Here is a 19,704-nt window from a genome sequence, read left to right as displayed (position 1 = left end):
TGTACACACCCCTGTATAAACGTGTAAGATAATATATGGTATGTAAAAGAGAACTGCTTGCACTGTCTGTACAGTTTATCTGTCCACTTTTTCTTGCCAAGAACACATATGAATTCTCACACACCAAGCATGTGACGAGGTAACACTACAGGGATATATTCTGGCTCATGAGCTCATCCACAGAAGGTCCCTCTCCTCACTTCCAATGCAGGATGCTGAGTAAGTTAGGAGTTGTGGCTCCATTGAAAAAAGGTGCTAGGCTGGGTGTGGTGGGAGGCCAAAGTGAGAGGATTGCCTGAGTCCACGGGCTCAAGACCAGCCTGGGCAACTTGGTGAGACTTCATCTGTACAATAAATCAAAAAATTAGACGTGCATGGTGGCGCATACCTATAGTTCCAGCTACTTGGAAGGCCGAGACAGAAAGATCGCCTGAGCCCAGCAGGTCGAGGCTGCAGTGGCTATGAGCACGCCACTGCATTCCAGCTTAGGTGACAGAGTGAGACTCCAACTTAGGGGAAAAAAAAAAAACAAAAGAAAGGGCAAAAGCACTCGAGTACCTGCTTCAGGAGGGGCCTGAGTGTGCCACTGGAACAAGAGCAGCCCCATGTGGCAGAAGGAACAGATGACCATGCTTTTATTGCCTGGATCATGAAAGCTAGAAGGGACGCAAGGAATCTGATCAAAGGTTCTGCCCCCAGGAAACAAATGAGAGCACACACAGCCACCCCAGGGACCAGGAGGGATGGAAGCTGCTGCCTTGACTTGCCCACTCTCCTTTGCTACCTTCTCATCATGGTTTATAGTACAACCCCATGGACACCGTTTCAGCCACTGTGTATGTGAGTGGCAACCCTGAACCAAAGGACCAGGCTCACCTCCAGAGTCTCCTCAGCGGTGCAGCCAGGCTGCTGCTGAAGCTTGCCTGTGTTCAGGGCTTCGATGTACTCATCACATTTCTTGTAACCGGCATTCAGCAACTCATACTTGGCCTTTAGCAGTCCTTGGCCAGGTGTGACGTCACCGATCCCAATTGAGAATCCACGGTTAGCTGTAGAAGAGTTAGCAGATGGAGCAGGAAGACAGAGTCATAAAGGAGACTCAGTAAACCTACTATGTACAGTTTATACCCAACTAGATATACTCTGTGCTTTATAGAAACTGCCTACGTATAAAGTGTAAAAAAAGTTTGTATCTTCAGAGTTCATTACAATTCAATACAATTCAATAGCTCCTGTCTCAGTCCCTAGGTAGTTACACAAAGGACTAAGATTCACTCACTCCTCTCAGAGAACTTACAACTTAGTGGGAAACATAATAATGTTTCCAACTATCATACAAAGCAGACCGACATAAAATACTCAAGAGTGGCCTGAGAAGCAAGCTATGGAAAGTGAGCCACCTGACTTCTGGCTCTAAGATAGCAAAATAGAGACCCGTGTAACCCCCTTGTCTTCTTGGAAAGCATTCCAGAATATGGGGATTAAGAAGAAAATGTAACCGCACCTGTGATGGAATTAGGCACAACCAGTAGTCTTATCTGAAATATACTGTATGTAGGGATAAGGTGGGTGGGTGAATGGCCACTGGCTTAGCAGGGAAGGCAAGGGGATGCCTAAAAGTGTCCACAGACAAGAGGACTAATGAGCCTGGAAGGGGTCAGAAACAAGACCACAAGTTTTGCAGATGCTGGAGATGAGGAATGTGCTAGATAGAAACGAGAAGCACTAGTAGGAAGTCTATAAGAAACAGGCTCCAGGCCCTTGTTCCTGTGAGAGATGGGAGTTTACTCCCTAAGAAATGGAATCAGAAAGGCTCTGGTTTTGGGGATACCAAGCACAGGCAGATGGACTGACTGTGAACAAGGGCACTGAGGGGAAGTCTGTATATTCCATAGTTGAGAACACTTAGCCTGATTCCCTGCTCAGCTCCCAGAATCCCAGCAGGCAGGTCTCTACTCCTCAGGTAGAAGACAAACTCAAAAGACGTATCTGAAGAAATCAAGCCTCCCTAGGGAAAAGTGATACTGATAGGAATATCTGGCAGTCCCTCAAAAAAAAACAAACAAAAAAAAGCTGGTTCCCCAATCAATTAAGGAACTGAGAGGGCCATCAACCAATTAGCTCCATTTCCAGTGTCTTAATCCTTACTCTTAAGACACGCAAGGACAGCTAGGGACCACCAGCTATTAAAGTTTTTAACAGGAAAGATAGAAGATAACAAGTATATAGGAAAAAGAAACTAAAAGGAAACAGAAATTCAGGGAGCAAATATAATAAAACTATGACAGAGTGAGATTCCAACTCAAAAAAAAAAGGGGGAATAAGAATGGCAAAACACTTTAAAACAACTGTGAAAGTTAAAAGAGAATATAGCAATATCTTCAAAATTCTGAGGGAAAATACTTTTCAATCTAGAATTTTATACCCTGACAAGTGTAAGAATGGAATAAAGATTTTTTTCAGGCATGCAAACAACACTCAACAAATGGCACTCTCAAAGCAGGAACAAAGGAAACAACAGTAAAAGCATAGTAGGGAAATACGGAGTAATCTGGTAGAACTGAGTTATGGAAGGCTGAACAGATTGAAGTACTTCTACAGGTGACTTGGAAACAGCCCATTAAGGGCCTTTTTTTTTTTTTGAGTTGGAGCCTCACTCTGTCGCCCAGACTGGAGTGCAGTGGCCGCTCCTGGCCACCGCAGACTCGACCTGCTGGGCTCTGGAGATCCTTCAGCCTCAGCCTTCCAAGTAGCTGGAATTACAGGCATGCGCTACCATGCCTGGCTGATTTTTTGATTTATTGTAGAGATGAGGTCTCGCTGCCCAGGCGGGTCTCGAACCCGCGGGCTCAGGCAATCCACTCACCTCAGCCTCCCAAAGGCGTGGGATTATAGGCTGAGCCACCAAGCTCGGCAAGGGCCTTTTATAATATAATCTTATACAGCAGAAAATGGGGAGCTACTGAAAATCAAATTCAAATCTGTAGTCAAGCTAGTCAGGACTGGGTTCATTTCATTAATAAAAGCACATAAGATTTAGCCTGGAACAAGAATCATTTTCTGTTTGTATATGTATGGCATGGGTGGGGGTGGGGAATGAAATAACAGTAAAATAGCAAAATAAAAGAAACCCCTAAAACTCTAACAATAAAATGAAATAGATGTCTAGGTACTCACACAGGTAGACAGGAGCTAGCCTGGCAAGCCTTGACATGGCATCAGCGGCTTCATTCTGTCCCCAGTCTCGCAGTAAAATGTAGAAAATATTGTTCTTGGATCCTGATCCCAGGGTTCCTTTGTCCATGCTGCCACTCATCAATTCGCTGTTCTGGATCGTAACATCTGGAAGAATAATAATCCTTATGCATCGAAACAAACAATTATTTATTACTTCACCTCATTCCAAAATGAATTCCAGGCTGGGTGTGGTAGCTTACATCTGTAATCCTAGCACTTTGAGAGGCAGAGGCATAAGGATTGCTTGAGCCCAGGCGTTCACAACTAGCCTAGGCAACACAGGGAGACCTTGTCTCTACAGAAATTAAAAAAATAAGCTGGGGTATTGGTGGCGTGTATCTGCAGTCCCAGCTACACGGGAGACAGAGGCGGAAGGATTGCCTGAATCCAGGAGGTCAAGGTTGTGGTGATCTGTGATCAAGCCACTGAACTCTAGCCTAGCTGACTGAGTGAGATTCTGACTCAAAAAAAAAAAAAAAGGAAAAGAAAAGAATTTGCGGCAGTTGAGAAAATATGTCCCCATACTGAAAGTTAAAGCAGAACAAACAGAAATTCTCTTTAAATTTTTTTTTAAGAGAAAAAAAGGGAAACCAAGGGACTTCTGAAAAATATGAATGCCCCCATTATTTACCTTGCAGTCCTAACCCTGAGGTGTACCAGATGACCCTCATTTTCTTCCTCCGTGAACATCTTTATGTCATGAGATATTCTGAGCATCACATGAAATCATGTACAGCTTTGTAAACTGCACAGCAACTTGTTATTCACATATGATATTGAAAACTAATGGTGGCATCATCATGAATAGCCTATACAACAACAAAATAAAACTTCTACCTAAAGAAACAAAACACAGTTTAAAACAAGAAGCCAAATTATCTTAAAGACCAGAGGCAGCTCATGCCTATAATCCCAGCACTTCAGGAGGCAGAGGCAAGAGGACTGTCTGAGTCCAGGGGTTCAAGACTAGCCTGGGCAACTTGGTGAAACCTCATCTCTACAGTGAATCGAAAAGTAGCCAGGCATGTGGCACACACCTGTAATGCCAGCTACTTGAAAGGTTGAGGTGGAAGGATCCCTGAGCCCAGTTGGTCGAGGCTGTGGTGGCTGTAAGTGTGCCACTGCACTCCAGCCTAGGCAATAGAGTGATACTCTAACTCAAAAAAAAAAAATAAAATAATAATAACCATAATAAAAAGACAATAGTAGAAATCCTGACCTTCAGAGAAACTCTATAATTCAGTTCTCCAGTAGAGAGTCCTGGAGATTCATTTTAGTCACGAGGCCTTGCTAGCCAAGTCCATTTTAAACCAGTGCTAATCAAAGTAGTCTGTTGGAAAACTGCTTGTTAGTAATTTGGGGTGAGCTAAAGAGTCACATCAGAAAGTAACTCAATGGATGCTGCTAAAAAGCACTGATTTAGGCTGGGCTCGGCGGCTTAGCCTGTAATCCCAGCACTTTGGGAGGCCAAGGTAAGTGGATTGCCTGAGCCCGCGGGTTTGAGAACAGCCTGGGCAACTTGGCGAGACCTCGTCTCTACAATAAATTAAAAAAAAAAAATTAGCCGGGTGTGGTAGCATGTGCCTGTAGTTCTAGCTACTTGGAAGGCTGAGGTGGAAGGATCGCTGGAGCTCAGCAGGTCGATGCTGGGGTGGCCGTGAGTGTGCATTCCAGCTTGGGCGACAGAGTGAGACTCTAACACACACACACAAAAATAAATAAATAAATACATAGAAACACTGATTTGCGGACTTTGGGTTGCACTGTTTTAGAGAGACCCAGATGACTTGCATTTATATTCTCTCCCTGTACACCTGATCATGTTATCAAAAACCCTGACCAGGTGAAACAGGCAGAAAAACAGTTTTTAGTTGTACTTTTTATTCACACTTTTAGACAATGAACACATTTTTGGACACAAAATAATAATGTATGTGAATTAAATAATGAGACCCTAGTTGATGGCAAAAAGGAGACAATAAAAGACAAACTGCATTAACTGACAAAAAAGAGTCTCTTAAGACAAAACACATTAAGAGAACATTCTAGCTATTGGATCATGTGTCTACATGATCTCTACTTTTCAGAAAAAATGGGAAATTAAACCTGTTAGAAGAAACACAAGGTACATTTACCTGAAAGATAAATTTCCTGCCCAAAGTGTTAGAGAAACATCGGATATGCTCACTACGTGAAGGCACCAGTGAAGGTAATTCCTGGCCACTTGGTTTTCCACTACATCGCTCCTCCCCTCATCCCACCTCCTTCAACTCACAGGAATCGTTGACACAGAGATCTTCTCCTTTGCCACAGTACTGCTTGCCCTTTGTTCGGAGGTTGGCCCTCACTGGACTGTCATGGCTAGGACGGAGGATGACACTGAAGATCTGCTTTCCTGTCCACAGGGTGACAGGCTGAAGGAGGAGAGGAAGCCTGAGAATCAGCGGGCTTGATTTGGTCTTAATCACCCTTCACGTAAGCGAGGTCAGAAGGTTCAATGATGGCACTCAAGCCCAGCAGCAGCAGGGTTACACACACACCACCAGTCTATCCACACGGACATAACACACACGGCTCCTGCACATACCTTTAATATCGTAGGGGGTGGGAGGCGAACTTTAATTTTCTCATCCTTGCCAACCAGTATTGAAGCAATGATTTGGCAAGCCTTGGCCCGGTCAAAGAATGTGTCCTTGAGAGTTAGGAGATAGGCACCTGAAAGTGTCAAGAACCAATACAAAACAAAGAAAAGTAAAGAAATAGAGAAAACCACAAGGGTTCCATTTTAAAATAAATCTGAACTATTATCAACAGGGAAAATTCAAATGTACAGCTGCTTATTGGCTCGCTCTTCCAATTAGGATAGAAGCTCCACAGTAAAGGGACTTTGCTTTATTTACTACTGTATCTCCAGGTACAGAGGATGGATTCTAGGCCAGACATGAAGTCTAGAAAATGCCCAGATCATGGGAGGAGCTCAATGAATACCTGCTGAATCAATGAATAACCAACCAATAAAAAAAAAACACACAAAAAAAACCTCAAGTAGGCTCATGATCAAACTTAATAAACAAACAACAGAATTAAACACAGGCAATTATATAGCTTTTCAAGTCATCACATGAATCACTGTGAACAAGAATCATTGTGTTTCGTAGTCAGAAGTCTCCTTTAAAGTGAATCCACAAACCCACCTGTTAGAAAATCCTGAATAGCAGAAATCAGTGGCTCCCCATTCCTTGGGGTTACAAGATTTGCTTTAGTCTGAAGGAAAAGTAAGCACAAGAAATTAGCCATTCTTGGATGCACAACACAGCCCAAAGTTCTGAATCACAAGGTTTTCAAATAGTGATGAACAGAGTAGCAGAAAGATGAGGCTGGGAATGGAGGCTAGGGGTCTTAATCCCAGCTTTGTCACTAACTCCCTTCATCTGTCAAGGGGATAGAAAAAATACTAGCAACATTGACTTTGGAGGCTCCTACTAACACCAAAATGAAATACTGAGTGAAATTGTTCTGGAATTATGTAATGAACACTACACGTGTAAGTGTATTAATTAGTACTCCTCTCCAAAGAAAATTCACTTCTGTCAACGATGAGGAACACTGTTACCTCTAAAGTCAACCTGTTCCACACTTCTCCACATTTGTGTCAGAACTGTTAAATTTTCCTTGGTTAAGACATAAAATTTCAACAGCAATCAATCCAACAAAAGAATTTAATTAAACATTTGATGAATGCCTACCTTGGGCAATAAAGGGTGCTAGTTGGTAACACATAATTAACTCATGTAAAGTGGGTTCTGTGCATATCGGTGAGCATTTGCTCTAATCCTGATGTGGAGGTGCCTATGTGTGCTTGTGGGTTTTCTGGGCCACTACTCAGAGTGCAGGATCCTCTGAGACAAAGACCCATAACCACTCACATCTGAACCACCACCCAGAGCAGTGACCCTTCAACTGGGGTGGGAAACAGCTATTTAACCTGGCGGGCCTGGCGCTCTTCTCACTTCTGGTTTAGAGAATCTTTCTGAGGTGAGATAGCAGGTGGTCTGTTAGTTGGAGTTGAGTGCACGAGGCTGAGATTTGTTTATTCTAGAAAAATCTGCTGAGTATCTTGGGTATACATCCACTTATGTAGGACATCTACTTTCCCCTGTGATACCCAAAATTGATACTGCTATTCTCTTGTCTTATCTTTCCATACTGGTCTTCATGTATTTATTTTCCCAGGAATCCACACTTACAGGCCAGAAAATCCACTCAAAGCACCTGTTACAGACCCTAATTCACATATAGATAATAATTTTCAAGGGAGATTCTTCAAAGACTTAAGATAAACTAGTGAAACAAGAGTCAAAAAAATACAGGCAGTTAGTGGTCCATTTAGAAATAGAAAGAGCCTGGCTTCTCTGGCATTGTTAGCTGTAGTGTTTTCAAATAGGACATGTGTCCTTTTCCCTCATTTCAAGGAGCTGTCAAACGGAAGCTGGGCCACACTGCCCTACGTACCCCCATCAGAACAAGGGCCTCTGCTTTAGCTTCTTCTGTTTGAGGAAGGTGAAGGTTCATTTCATCACCATCAAAGTCTGCATTGTAGGGTGTACAGACACATTCATTAAATCTGAAAGTCCGGTGGGGCATGACCCTGGCCTGAGGAACATAAAACAAATAAAACAGGAAGGGGACTTAGGCACTTATCCAAAAGCTTCTCTAATTCAAAACATTAAGAAAGGGCTTCCTGGAAAACTAGACACTTTAGATTAACAAAGTACATTTCAAGTATGTTCTGTCATGTGAAATATCATTTGTGGACCCACTTGAGAAGCTTTATTAGATCAAACCAAAGCAGTGATTCTCAACATAGACACCAAGGTGAAGGGCTGCTCCTACTGGCCAACAATATTATGGTTTTGAGTATCAAAAAGATTAACAACCAAAGTTGATTAAAACACACTGACTAAACAAAAACTAATGAGTTCATAATGACGCTGAAAAAAGGGAAAGTCAAAATAAACAAAAAACCCCAACCAGCCTATTGGAAGTAATTGGGCACTAACTTTTTTTTTGGAGCTAGAGTCTTACTGTATTATCCAGGCTGGAGTTCAGTGGCACGATCATGGCTATAACAGCCTCAACCTGCTGAGCTCAGCCTCCTAAGTAGCTGAAACCACAGGTGCACATCACCACACCTGACTAACTTTTTGATTTATTGTAGACTGAGGTCTTGCCATGTTGCCCAGGCTGGTCTTAAACTCCTGGACTCAGGCAATCCTCTCACCTCCAGCTCCCAAAGTGTTGGGAATTACAGGTGCTCAGCCACTGTGCATGGCCCTAGCACTACTTTCTTATTCCCCAAAATGACAACAGAGGAAAAAGACTGAGCCATTTATGCTGCCTTCCTTTATTATCTGTACTTCTGGGCAAGCAAACAGCTCAATTAACAAGGAGAAACTTATCATTACAAGAATTTAAGGTAATAACTGTGAAAGGAATGATAAATTAGAAATTGGACTTCATTTTGCAGCCTTAACAAAATAGTGTAAGCAATGATCATAATGAATAACATCATGAGAAAGGAGGTTGATGAGAAACCCTACCAGGGAGGCATCAGACTGAAGCATTTGAATCCCTAACCTTTTTAGCATAACTTAAAGCAGAGCAGGCCAGACATGGTGGCTCACACCTGTAATCCCAGCACTTTGGGATGCCAAGGCTAGAGGACTGCTTGAACCCAGGAGTTTGAGACTAGTCTGGGCAACATCGTGAGAACTCGTCTCTACTAAAAAAATAAAAAAATTAGCCAGGCATGGTGGTGTGTGCCTATAGTCTCAGCTATTCAAAAGGCTGAGGCAGAAGGATTGTCTGAGCCCAGCATGTTGGGGTTGCAGTGAGCCGTGATCGTGCCTGGGTGACAGAGAATCCAATTAAAAAAAAAACAAAAACAAAAACAGGGCAGACAACATGGGCCTCCTAATATAAGGCAAGAGGAAGAACAGTATCATAGTACCACCTATGAGTGATTCTTGCCAAAGAGTTGAAACCTGAATTTGGTCATACCTTCAGAGCTAATTTCCAGCTTATAGGTATAAGGAGACAAACACTTAATGCAGAGACAAACTGAGATCATGGAATACTCTTCAGGACAAATGATCAAGATTCTTCCAATGAGACCAAAATTTAAAAATGGAGGGGAGACTGACAAAAATGTAAACAGAATACACATGGAAAAGGGACATGGCATGTGGGTTCACCAGAGAAAAAGGGAAAGATATAACAAGTGTCATCAAATCTTGAAAATTATTACATATAGAAGATGGAAGTATGTGAGTTCATTATGCTATTCTTTTTATTTTAGTGTATATTTGAAAAATTTCAAACTAAACAAAATTTCCATTTTTTTTTTTTTTTTTTTTAACAGAGTCTGGTCATGTTGCCTGGGCTGGAGTGCAGTGGCTACTCACAGGTGTGATCAAAGCTCACTTGCAGCCTTGAACTCCTGGGCTCACGTGCACCTCCTGCCTAAGCCTTCTCAGTATCTGAGACTACAGGTATACCTCATTGCCTGGCAACCCCTGCCCCCCTACAAAACCAAACTTTTCTATGATAACAAGCTCCAAAGCTAAATAAAATTTCCAGAAAGAGAAGGCTATAGTTAACACTCTAAATCCTCATAATAATAACTCCATATTCACAAACTCCTTCTTTGTTATTTCTATCATTAGGTAAAGAGATTGTTGGGCCTGGTGGCTCAAGCCTGTAATCCCAGCACTTTGGGAGGCTGAGGTGAGAGGATTGCCTGAGCCCGTGGGTTCGAGATCAGTCTGGGATACATGGTGAGACCTCGTCTACAATAAATCAAAAAATTAGCCGGTCATGGTAGTGAAAGCCTGTAGTTCTGGCTACTTGGAAGGCTGAGGTGGAAGGATCACCAGAGCCCAGCAGGTCGACGCTGGGGTGGCCGTGAGTGTGTCACCGCACTCTAGCCTGGGTGATGAAATGAAATTCCAACTCATAAAAAAGAGAGATTGATGTAATGTGTTCATAAACTACTCAAAAATACATCTAGAAAAATACTGGGACAGGCATGGTGGCTCACGCCTATAATGCCAGCACACTGGGAGGTCAAGGTGAGAGGATTGCCTACTGTTCGAGACCAACCTGGGTAGCTTGGTGAGACCTCATCTCACAATAAATACAAAAATTAGCTGGGCATGGTGGCGTGTGCTTGTAGTTCCAGCTACTTGGAAGGTTGAGGTGGAATGATCACCTGAGCCCAGCAGGTTGAGGCTGCAGTGGCCATGAGTATGCCACTGCACTCCAGCCTAGGTGACAGAGTGAGACTCCAATTAAAAAAAAAAAAGAAAAATCCTACCATAAAAGTCTGCTTAACACAGTTTGCAAAGGTTCATTGATTTCACAGTTTTGCAGATAGAACTTAGGAATATTAAACGAACTAGAGTTGCATTTCATTTCCATTTTAATTAAATCTCCAGAAACAGGCACTGCTGCTGTTGCAAAACGAAATCTTCAGAAAAATATGGTTTAAGGTTTTAGTTGGAGGACTACTGCAAAAAAACCAAAAAAAATCTTTTAGGCATTTTAGCTTCTTAGTTAATATGCAAAGTTAAATCAAAACTCAATTTTCTGCCATACCCATTTTACATAAGTTTGAGTACACAACACATACGTGTGCATATATTTTTATTTGCAAGTGAAATCATGCTAGTCACTTTCTCATTAATTTTCAATTAAATACTTTTAGTGTCATATATAAATATTATATTATAAATACTGAAAATAATGAATGGATGCTTGAAATGAGAAAGTTTCATAAGAACTAAAAGTATAGGCTGGGCATGGTGGCTCATGCCTATAATCCCAGCACTTTGGGAGGCCAAGGTGAGAGGATTACCTGAACCCATACGTTTGAGACCAACCTGGACAACTTGGCGAGACAATAAACCAAAAAATTAGCTGGGTGCAGTGGTGCATGACTGTAGTTTCAGCTACTTGAAAGGTTGAGGTGGAAGGATAACCTGAGCCCAGCAGGTCGAGGTTGCAGTGGCCATGAGTGTGCCACTGCACTCTAGCCTGGACAACAGAGGAGAGACTCCAACTCAAAAAAAAAGAAAACAAAACAAAACAAAAACCCCAAACAACTAAAAGTGACAGAAGAGGGAGATCAAAAGTTGTAACTTGAAATTATGGGCAATTTTAATTTTAGGAGTCCAGACTTCAGCACTGAACACTCACAGCAAATTTCTATCACACAGAAAATACAAACCACACTCTCACACTCACCAGATGAGCCATGATGCTCAATTTGTGCAGTGAGGGCTGCCGATTGAACAGCACCACGTCTCCATCTATGAGGTGTCTCTCTACTATGTCGCCATACTTGAGCTCCTGAGCCATCTTTTCCCGATTTCCGTATTTCAAAAACCTGAACGTGCAACAAGAAACATGATCTGTGAGAACAAAGTTTTCACACTAAGTTTCTCCCTCTTCAGGGTTCAACCTCTAGAAGGACCATATTTTTTCTTTTTCCTGAGTTGGAGTCTCACTCTGTTGCCCAGACTAGAGTGCAGTGGCACGCTCCTGGCTACCGCAGCCTTGACCTGCTGGGCTCTGGCGATCTTTCTGCCTCAGCCTTCCAAGTAGCTGGAACCACAGGTGCGTGCTACAATGCCCGGCTAATTTTTTGATTTATTGTAGAGATGAGGTCTCGTCAAGTTGTCTGGGTGGGTCTCAAACCCACGGGCTCAGGCAATCCACTCACCTCAGCCTCCCAAAGTACGGGATTACAGGCTGAGCCACCGAACCCGGCCCCATATTTCATCAAATCTAAGATGTGCCTCCATTTTAAAGTTATGTCATTAGTTTATGTGTCACCAAGAAAAAAAGCTGCCTACTGAACTATGACAAATTGATTGTAAGATATATCCTCATTTTATAAATGTTGAAATCATGTCTAGATGTGTGTGTCTAAGAATCACAGAAATACAGTAACAAACCAGTTTCTTCTACCAGGTCCTGTAATAAAATCCTTTCATGAGACAAAAAAGCATTGGTAGTCAGTTCACCTTGCTGTGAAAGCCAGAGTTGGTGAAATGAGTGCCACTGGGTTATGAGTACGTGGAAGGAAACCCTGAGAGCCCAGGTGATACAGTTAATGACCCGCTTTTGTATCCATGATATTTTGTCCACCTGGATCCAGTGACACTACATGTCCAGGCACAAATGAGCACTTCATGTATATCAATGATGGAACAGAGCAAATGACATGCCTAGGCTCATTGTAATTTAAAAAGATATTTTCTATGTGCCAAAATGTTACAGAAATTGTATTCTGGACTGCATGTTGTGGCTGAGTATGGTGCAGTGAACTTTGTCATGAGAAGGTAGCAAATCCAACTAGACTGGGAAAGGACGACCTTTTCATCTGCGTGTGTCTCTGCTGAATGAAATTCGCTCCTGGGTGAGCTTCAGGGCCATTTCGAACCAGTTTCCTCAAAAAATTGATGTTTGCTTTGTTCACCTGCAGCACAATAAAAAACACAGTAACATATTCTCAGCTAGCAAACTATACTGAACTGGGTCTTAATCTTTAATTTCCTGTGTAGATGTTAAGAGAAAGAGAGGCACCCCTGGGCAGCCTGCTGCCTATGGTCTTGAGCATAAAGAGAACAATGGACAGGCAAACAAGAGTCTGGCTTCTAGTCAGTTCAGGCATTTACTTGCTGGGTGATGTCACTAAGTCCCTTCCGAGTCTTTGGTTCCCCGGTGGGTAAAAAGGGTAGGCTAGACTGATCTATAAGAACCTTCCAGCACATCTTATGATCCTAGAAACAGGTGGCAACTTCATCTGCAGTAATTTACCAGGGACTTCTAAGGTTTAAAAGTTGTGATACCAGCACAACAGTCACTGGTGTGAACTGGCCATGTTCTGTAACCTCTGGACAATTGTCTTGTGGAACACCACTTCAGAGAAAGAAGCTCCTGGATCATTAGTAATTCAACTGATGACACTTGACACAAGGTTTACCAGAAGCATCATGATCTGGGCTAATTGTGAGTTTCAAGGGTAAAGCCAACCAATACTCTCTTGTTTGCAAGCCCGGCAGTCATCTAGACGTCGATTAAAAAGACAAAAGTACTATAAATACTATTTGACACTCATCATGCATGTGCACTGAGTGTAAACTGGAACAACCTTTCTGCGTATGTAGCAACAGTCTTAACATTCAAATGCTTTGACTCAGTGATTAGGTTTTAAAGTAGATAACCCACCCCAAGAAAATTACCTAGGGGTAGTGCTTATCACTTAGTTTGTTTATTTATTTTTGAGTTGGAGTCTCACTCAAAAATAAGTGCCCAGGTTAGGGTGTAGTGGCATGCTCATGGCCACACAGCCTCAGCCTGCTGAGCTTAGGTGATCCTTCTGTCTCAGCCTTCCAAGTAGCTGGAACCACAGTCGTGCGCCACCACACCCAGCTAATTTTTTCTGATTTATTGCAGAGACAAGATCTCACCAAGTTGCCCAGGCTGGTCTCAAACCCCTGAGCTCAGACAATCCTCTTGCCTCTGCCTCCCAAAGTGTTGGGATTACCGGTGGGAGCCTGGCTAGTTAGTTTAAAATATGAGTTATAGGCCAGGTACATTTAAGCCTGTAATCCCAGCACTTTGGGAGGCTGAGATGAAGGGACTGCCTGAGACCACAGGTTCAAGAACAGTCTAGCAACTTGGCAAGACCTCATCTCTACAGTAAATAAAAAAACTAGCCAGGCATGGTAGTGTACACCTATAGTTCTGGCTATTTGGAAGGCTGAGATGGAAGGATCACCGGAGCCCAGTAGGTTGACACTGGGGTGGCTGTGAGTCATTGCACTCCTGCCTGGGCGACTAGGCGACGGAGTAAGATTCCAACTCAAAAAAAAAGGAACCTATATAGAAAGGTGTACAATATATATAATTGGGAAATAAAGTTGCAGAATAGTATGTATAACATATATAAGAGTACATACACATGAAGCCAAATTCTTGTAGTTGCATATGCTTTAGATATATATGGTTATATGTGTATAAAACAAACTGGAAAGTCACATACACCCATATAAACCAAACTGTGGGTTGGGTAGGTTACTGGTGACTTTCCATTGTTTGCTATTTGTAATGTCAAAATACAATGTAAAAGACTAGATTAAAAACAAACAGTTTTAAACAGTTGAGCAGCTGAGGGGTACTTACCTTTTCAGGAAAAGTTAGAATCTTGGCCACGTGAACTGGCACAGCTACCTCATCAATCCGAAGGTTGGGGTCAGGTGAGATGACTGTTCTTCCAGAAAAATCCACTCTCTTTCCTGAGAGGTTGCCTCTAAATCGACCTAAATAAATGAAAATATGCCATAGATCCCTACAGCACACCGAGTGCTGATGGGAGTAATTAGAACAGAGAGATGGAGAAAAGTCTGTGACCTTTAGCTAGATAAGCTGGATATACACACCACAAAAAGAAATCAAGGGCAGCAGGCTGGCTTCTGTACTTTTTGTCAGAAACCTACCCTGTTTTCCCTTCAGGCGCTGGACGAAACCTCTGGTCCATTTCTTGGGCGCCATGTTAAGAGGAATGCCTGAGAGCTCACTGTTAATGTACAGGGCACACTGTAGCTGCAGGAAATCCCAGTCCTCCATGATCATCTGGGTTTTGGCTCCTGAGATCCGGTGCTAAAATGAACACAGCATGAACAGAACCAAAATTGGTCAGTTTGATTTTTCTGGCATTTTCTTGACCAGAAGTTTTTGGATAGATATACTACAAAACTTATAAGCTAATGGGAAGCACTGACCTTTTTAATAACATCATTTAGAAAAATGATTTCTGTCAATTTCATCGTCAGATCATCTTCATTGGTGCCAGATTTCAAATCGCTCACAACGGAAGGTCTGATACACAAAGGAGGCACCAAAAGTCGCGTGAGAATCAAATCGGAGGGCTTGCCGGCTTCTGGGTTCATCAGAAGCAGAGGAACATCTTCAGCTGGGATTCGTTTAAACAAATTCAGCACTACTAAGGGGTTCAAGTTTTCCTATGGAAAGGAAGGAATAGAGACAGCATAAGAGTTTTCCACAGTAAGGGCAAGGTTTTACTCCTCCATGCTTTCTAATCTAACTCCCACTTAACTTAGGATAAGTGATGGCAGAAATTTCCATTGATGCTATCCTACAAGTGCTTTAAAATGTGCATGCCTTTCATTCTAATTACTTAAACTCATAATTCTGCTTCTAAGGGAGATAACTTCAGATATAAACAAATATTCAGCTATAAAGATGTTCACAAAAGCTCTTCTTAATAGTGAAAAATTGAATTTAAAAAAACTAGCCAGGCATGATGGTGCGTGCCTGTAGTCCCAGTTATTAGGGAGGCAGAGGCAGAAGGATGACCTGAGCCCATGAGGTCGGGGCTGCAGTGAATGACAGAGTGAGACCTTGACTCAATAAATAAATAAATGACACCAGAGAAATGTACAAGTGACATGAAGTGTTCATAAAATACTGGCAAATGAAATAAGTGTGTCATGTGTAGTCTCATTTCTGGGGAAAATGTACATCTTTGCAGAGAAAAGGAAATGGAAGTGCCCGAGGTGTTGACAGAGCTGTCTTTATTGAGTGGAATAACCTTTTAACTTTTTTTAATATTTAAGTTTTGTTTAATGATCCCAATATTATCTTTTTATTAACTTCATTTAATAAAAGTGCTATGCTGTTAACAGCTTACTCATATCATATATGTAACATAAGAGCTATGAAAATTATCAGAGAGATCTGAAGATCAGAGACATGGATGAGGTCGGTTGTGTCCTTTTGCCTACTTACTACATTTCTGGGGATCTTAGATTGTGTGATTGAGAGTATATTACAAGCAGAACATGTAACGAGTATGGGAACAAGCAAGAGATGTTTAAACAGCTACTGCTGCCTTTAGGAAAGTGCAGTAAAAGAAAGTGAAGATGGTCCCATTCTGAAGGCCAGCAAAGTGTACTTGGGGAGAAGGATGGAATCTCATCAGAGAGTCTTCTACAGGTCCTTGCCCAGAACAGTTTCCTTCCTTAGCATCCCTGTCTTCCAGCAATGGGCAGCTCATTATCACCCAAGGCAGTTAGGTGAAAAATCTAAAACTAGCTGGGTGCTGTGGCTCATGCCTGTAATCCCAGCACTTTGGGAGGCTGAGGCAAGAGGATTGCCTCAGCCCAGCCTGGGCAACTTGGCAAAACTTCGTCTCCACAATAAATCAAAAAAATTAGCTGAGTGTGGTGGTGTACACCTGTAGTTCCAGCTGCTTGGAAGGCTGAGGCAGAAGGATCACCTGAGCCCAGCAGGTCAAGGTTGTGGTGGCCTTGAGTTTGCTACTGCACTCCAGCCTGGTTGACAGATTGAGACCCCTACTCCAAAAAAAAAAAAAAAAAAAGAAAGAAAGAAATCTAAAACTGTATTAACAGAATTGTAGGGATGGAGCAAGGCCAGAGGTCACCTGGAGCACCACATCAGTACAGGTTGACTATCCTTTATCCAAAATGCTTGGGACCAGACGTGTTTTGGATTTTAAAACACTTGCATCATACTGGTTGAGCATTCCTGATCTGGAAATCTTAGCATTTCCTTTGAGTGTTGTGTTGACGCTCAAAAAGTTTTAGATTTTGGAGCATTGTGGATGTTAGATTAGGGATACTCAATCTACACTAGACATTAGGAACACTGTGAACTGAAGGGCATCCAGGAAGGCATGACCATTGGCAAGAGTCTGGAAACCATCTCTTAGCAAGAGAAGTTGCCTAAGTGTGACATAACTGCCTCTCTAGAGGCACGCAGATGAGGCTGCTACCTTATTCTTCTATGCACCTGGAAACAGAAAGCAGGGACTGATGTAGAGAGTCAGGAAGGGCTCAGTTTTGTACAAGGACTACTACCTTAACAACTAGAGCTCTCCGGTAACGGAGTGTGGGCTGCTTCACCAAGTGGTGGGGTAACATGGCTAGCAAGGTGCTAGCCAGAGTGCCTGTCACTCAGTCTGCCAGAGACACTGTGGAAGGCAATTTCACCTGGTATGGGGAACCGGACTGATGACTTCTCTGGAAAGACTCTTGTCTGCAGGTCCACCAACTCCTGGATTTACATTAATGTGGATTTTGGTGTAAGAGTACATTAGCCTTCTAGGGATAGAGTCCATAGTTTCTGTCCAATCTCCAAAGGAATATGTGACCTAGAAAAGCTCAAGAACCACTGCTCAAGGGTCTCTTCCAACTCAGTCATGCTGTGCTACCTGTAAGACATGAGGTTACCCATTCCTGAAAACATTACGGGCAGGGGGCATGTCAGGACACTGATGGTCCTGAGACTAACGAGCAGTGGGCGATGTGCCCGCTTGTCAGCAAGCCCTCTCCATACAGGGTGGATGCACTCAAGGACACTGCATCCCTTAAGCACAGAAAGGCCCTTTCTGGGGGAGGGTTGCCTGGAATTTAGCAAATGGTTAATTCATACGTTTTCCCCTTCCAGTTCCCCAGGTGGTATAAAAAGCCCCAGGAAAAAGTAATGACCGTGGAAGACCCATCACTTCTCCAGGAACCATGACAGCCATGAAACAAAAATGGACTTTGTCAAAGAGCAAGCTTAATATAGGAAACAAATAAATATACAAAATAAGCACAAGTGATATGATCAAGCATTATGTACCTGTGGCTTAGGGAAAGGGGTCCAGACAGTAGAGGAGGCTGCATGAGAGAAGCTAAGGAATGGTAGGAGTTTGAGTGGAGGAGAGGGAGGGAGGCTTTGCTAAGCTGGAATGATCCCTCTGCTATGTTCACTATGACCATGAGTGTGACAGGAATGGTTGTGGCTGTGATCAATACTACTGCAAGCCGGACTTGGTGGCTCAGCCTGTGACCCCGCACCTTGGGAGGCTGAGGTGAGTGGATTGCCTGAGCCCACGGGTTCGAGACCCGCCTGGGCAACTTGGTGAGACCTCATCTCTACAATAAATCAAAAAATTAGCCGGGCGTGGTAGCGCGCGCCTGTAGTTCCAGCTACTTGGAAGGCTGAGGCGGAGGGATCGCTGGAGCTCAGCAGGTCGAGGCTGCAGTGGCTGCACTCCAGTCTGGGTGACAGAGTGAGACTCCAACTCAAAAAAAAAAAGAAAATACTACTGCAACTGGGTACCATGCTCTAAGCACATGCTATATGCCAGGCACCGTGCAAAGCACCTCATTGGAAACTCATCTCTCAATCCTCATGACAGCTGTAAAGGAGATGCTCTCAAAAGCCCTGTTTACAGATGAAGAAACTAAAGTTCAAGTTGGATCATGTGCCCCATATCACAGAACTGGTAAGCAGCAGGGCTGGTTTTCATCTCAGGTCTGTTGCCCCAAAGTCAAGGAGGCTCTTAACCACTACCCTAAACCTCCAGGGCATCAACTTTGATAAAGTGGGGTGGGGTAGACAGGGAGGTGGAAGCACTGAGAGAATGCTCTGAGAGCCAAGATGGAGGCACTTGATAGGTGACTCTTCATTGTAAGATGATTCCTTCCTGGTCACATCACATATGAGACCTTTTCAAATGTCCCCCAGGCCCTGGAGATCAATCACTGCTACTGCAGAGTATGTGTGGAGGCAGAGAAGAGGTTCTTGCAAGGAGAGTGTCCACAGGTCCCTGGGCAGACCGGCAGGATGGTAGTGGTAGAATGGCAGGGAGGCTGGTCTGGGACCACAGCAGAGTGAGTATAGGAGAGACTACAGGAAAGGAAACAACCAGAAGGGCATGTTACCCCTCATGCTTACTAACCAGGCTGCCGCCACTCAGAGAGCTCCATTCCCAAAGCTGTAGATGGACAAACCGACCTTCTCAGCCTGCACCTTAGCTTCTTCTGAAGTCGCTTAATTCTAATTGTCTTGTAGAATTTCAACTTGAATCAATTGCTGATGCCTGAGCCTCCATTTCCAGGCATCCACCCTGTCTCCAAATGTCCACACATGGGCTCTAACTCACCTCTGATCCCTCCCCTCTGACACCATCTCCACAGTAGGTGACCAATTTCCATCCATTCTTACTGAATACAATTGTGTTATTACTGCGAATAATTTTCTTGCACCTCATCATCTATGTGAGAAACAGTTTATGCCCTAGATAGTCGTGATTTTAAAATCTTATATGGGCCGGGCACGGTGGCTCATGCCTGTAATCCCAGCACTTTGGGAGGTAGAGGTGAGAGGGTTGCCTGAGCCCACGGGTTTGAGACCACCCTGGGCAACAAGGTGAGACCTCGTCTCTACAATAAATCAAAAAAATTTAGCTGGGCATGGTGGTGTGCATCTGTAGTTCCAGCTACTTGGGAGCTGAGGCAGAAGGATCACCTGAGCTCAACAGGTTGAAGATGTGCGGGCCGTTAGTGTGCCACTGCACTCCAGCCCGGA

The 19,704-nt window shown here is 43.3% G+C and overlaps 1 protein-coding gene across 1 annotated transcript in view; it reads right to left on the bottom strand.

Annotated features, from left to right (window-relative positions):
- POLR3A (RNA polymerase III subunit A) overlaps nucleotides 1–19,704 on the bottom strand; it is a 47,733-nt gene that overhangs the window by 21,104 nt on the left and 6,925 nt on the right. The window contains exons 6-16 of the mRNA XM_008059016.2: nucleotides 15,087–15,326; nucleotides 14,802–14,964; nucleotides 14,488–14,624; nucleotides 12,675–12,778; nucleotides 11,542–11,683; nucleotides 7,750–7,890; nucleotides 6,432–6,501; nucleotides 5,825–5,952; nucleotides 5,513–5,651; nucleotides 3,178–3,342; nucleotides 877–1,049 (exon numbers count right to left, since the gene is read on the bottom strand). Of these exons, the coding sequence (XP_008057207.1) occupies nucleotides 877–1,049; nucleotides 3,178–3,342; nucleotides 5,513–5,651; nucleotides 5,825–5,952; nucleotides 6,432–6,501; nucleotides 7,750–7,890; nucleotides 11,542–11,683; nucleotides 12,675–12,778; nucleotides 14,488–14,624; nucleotides 14,802–14,964; nucleotides 15,087–15,326 (1,602 nt within the window). The remainder of the gene's footprint in view (nucleotides 1–876; nucleotides 1,050–3,177; nucleotides 3,343–5,512; nucleotides 5,652–5,824; nucleotides 5,953–6,431; nucleotides 6,502–7,749; nucleotides 7,891–11,541; nucleotides 11,684–12,674; nucleotides 12,779–14,487; nucleotides 14,625–14,801; nucleotides 14,965–15,086; nucleotides 15,327–19,704) is intronic.

The sequence above is a fragment of the Carlito syrichta genome, unplaced genomic scaffold (genome assembly GCF_000164805.1).
Source record: "Carlito syrichta isolate Samal-C Ts95f unplaced genomic scaffold, Tarsius_syrichta-2.0.1 Scaffold303673, whole genome shotgun sequence".
In the NCBI taxonomy this organism is placed as follows: Eukaryota; Metazoa; Chordata; class Mammalia; order Primates; family Tarsiidae; genus Carlito; species Carlito syrichta.
The sequence above is the reverse complement of the archived record's forward strand: the minus strand, read 5'-3'. Positions and strand labels throughout refer to the sequence as shown.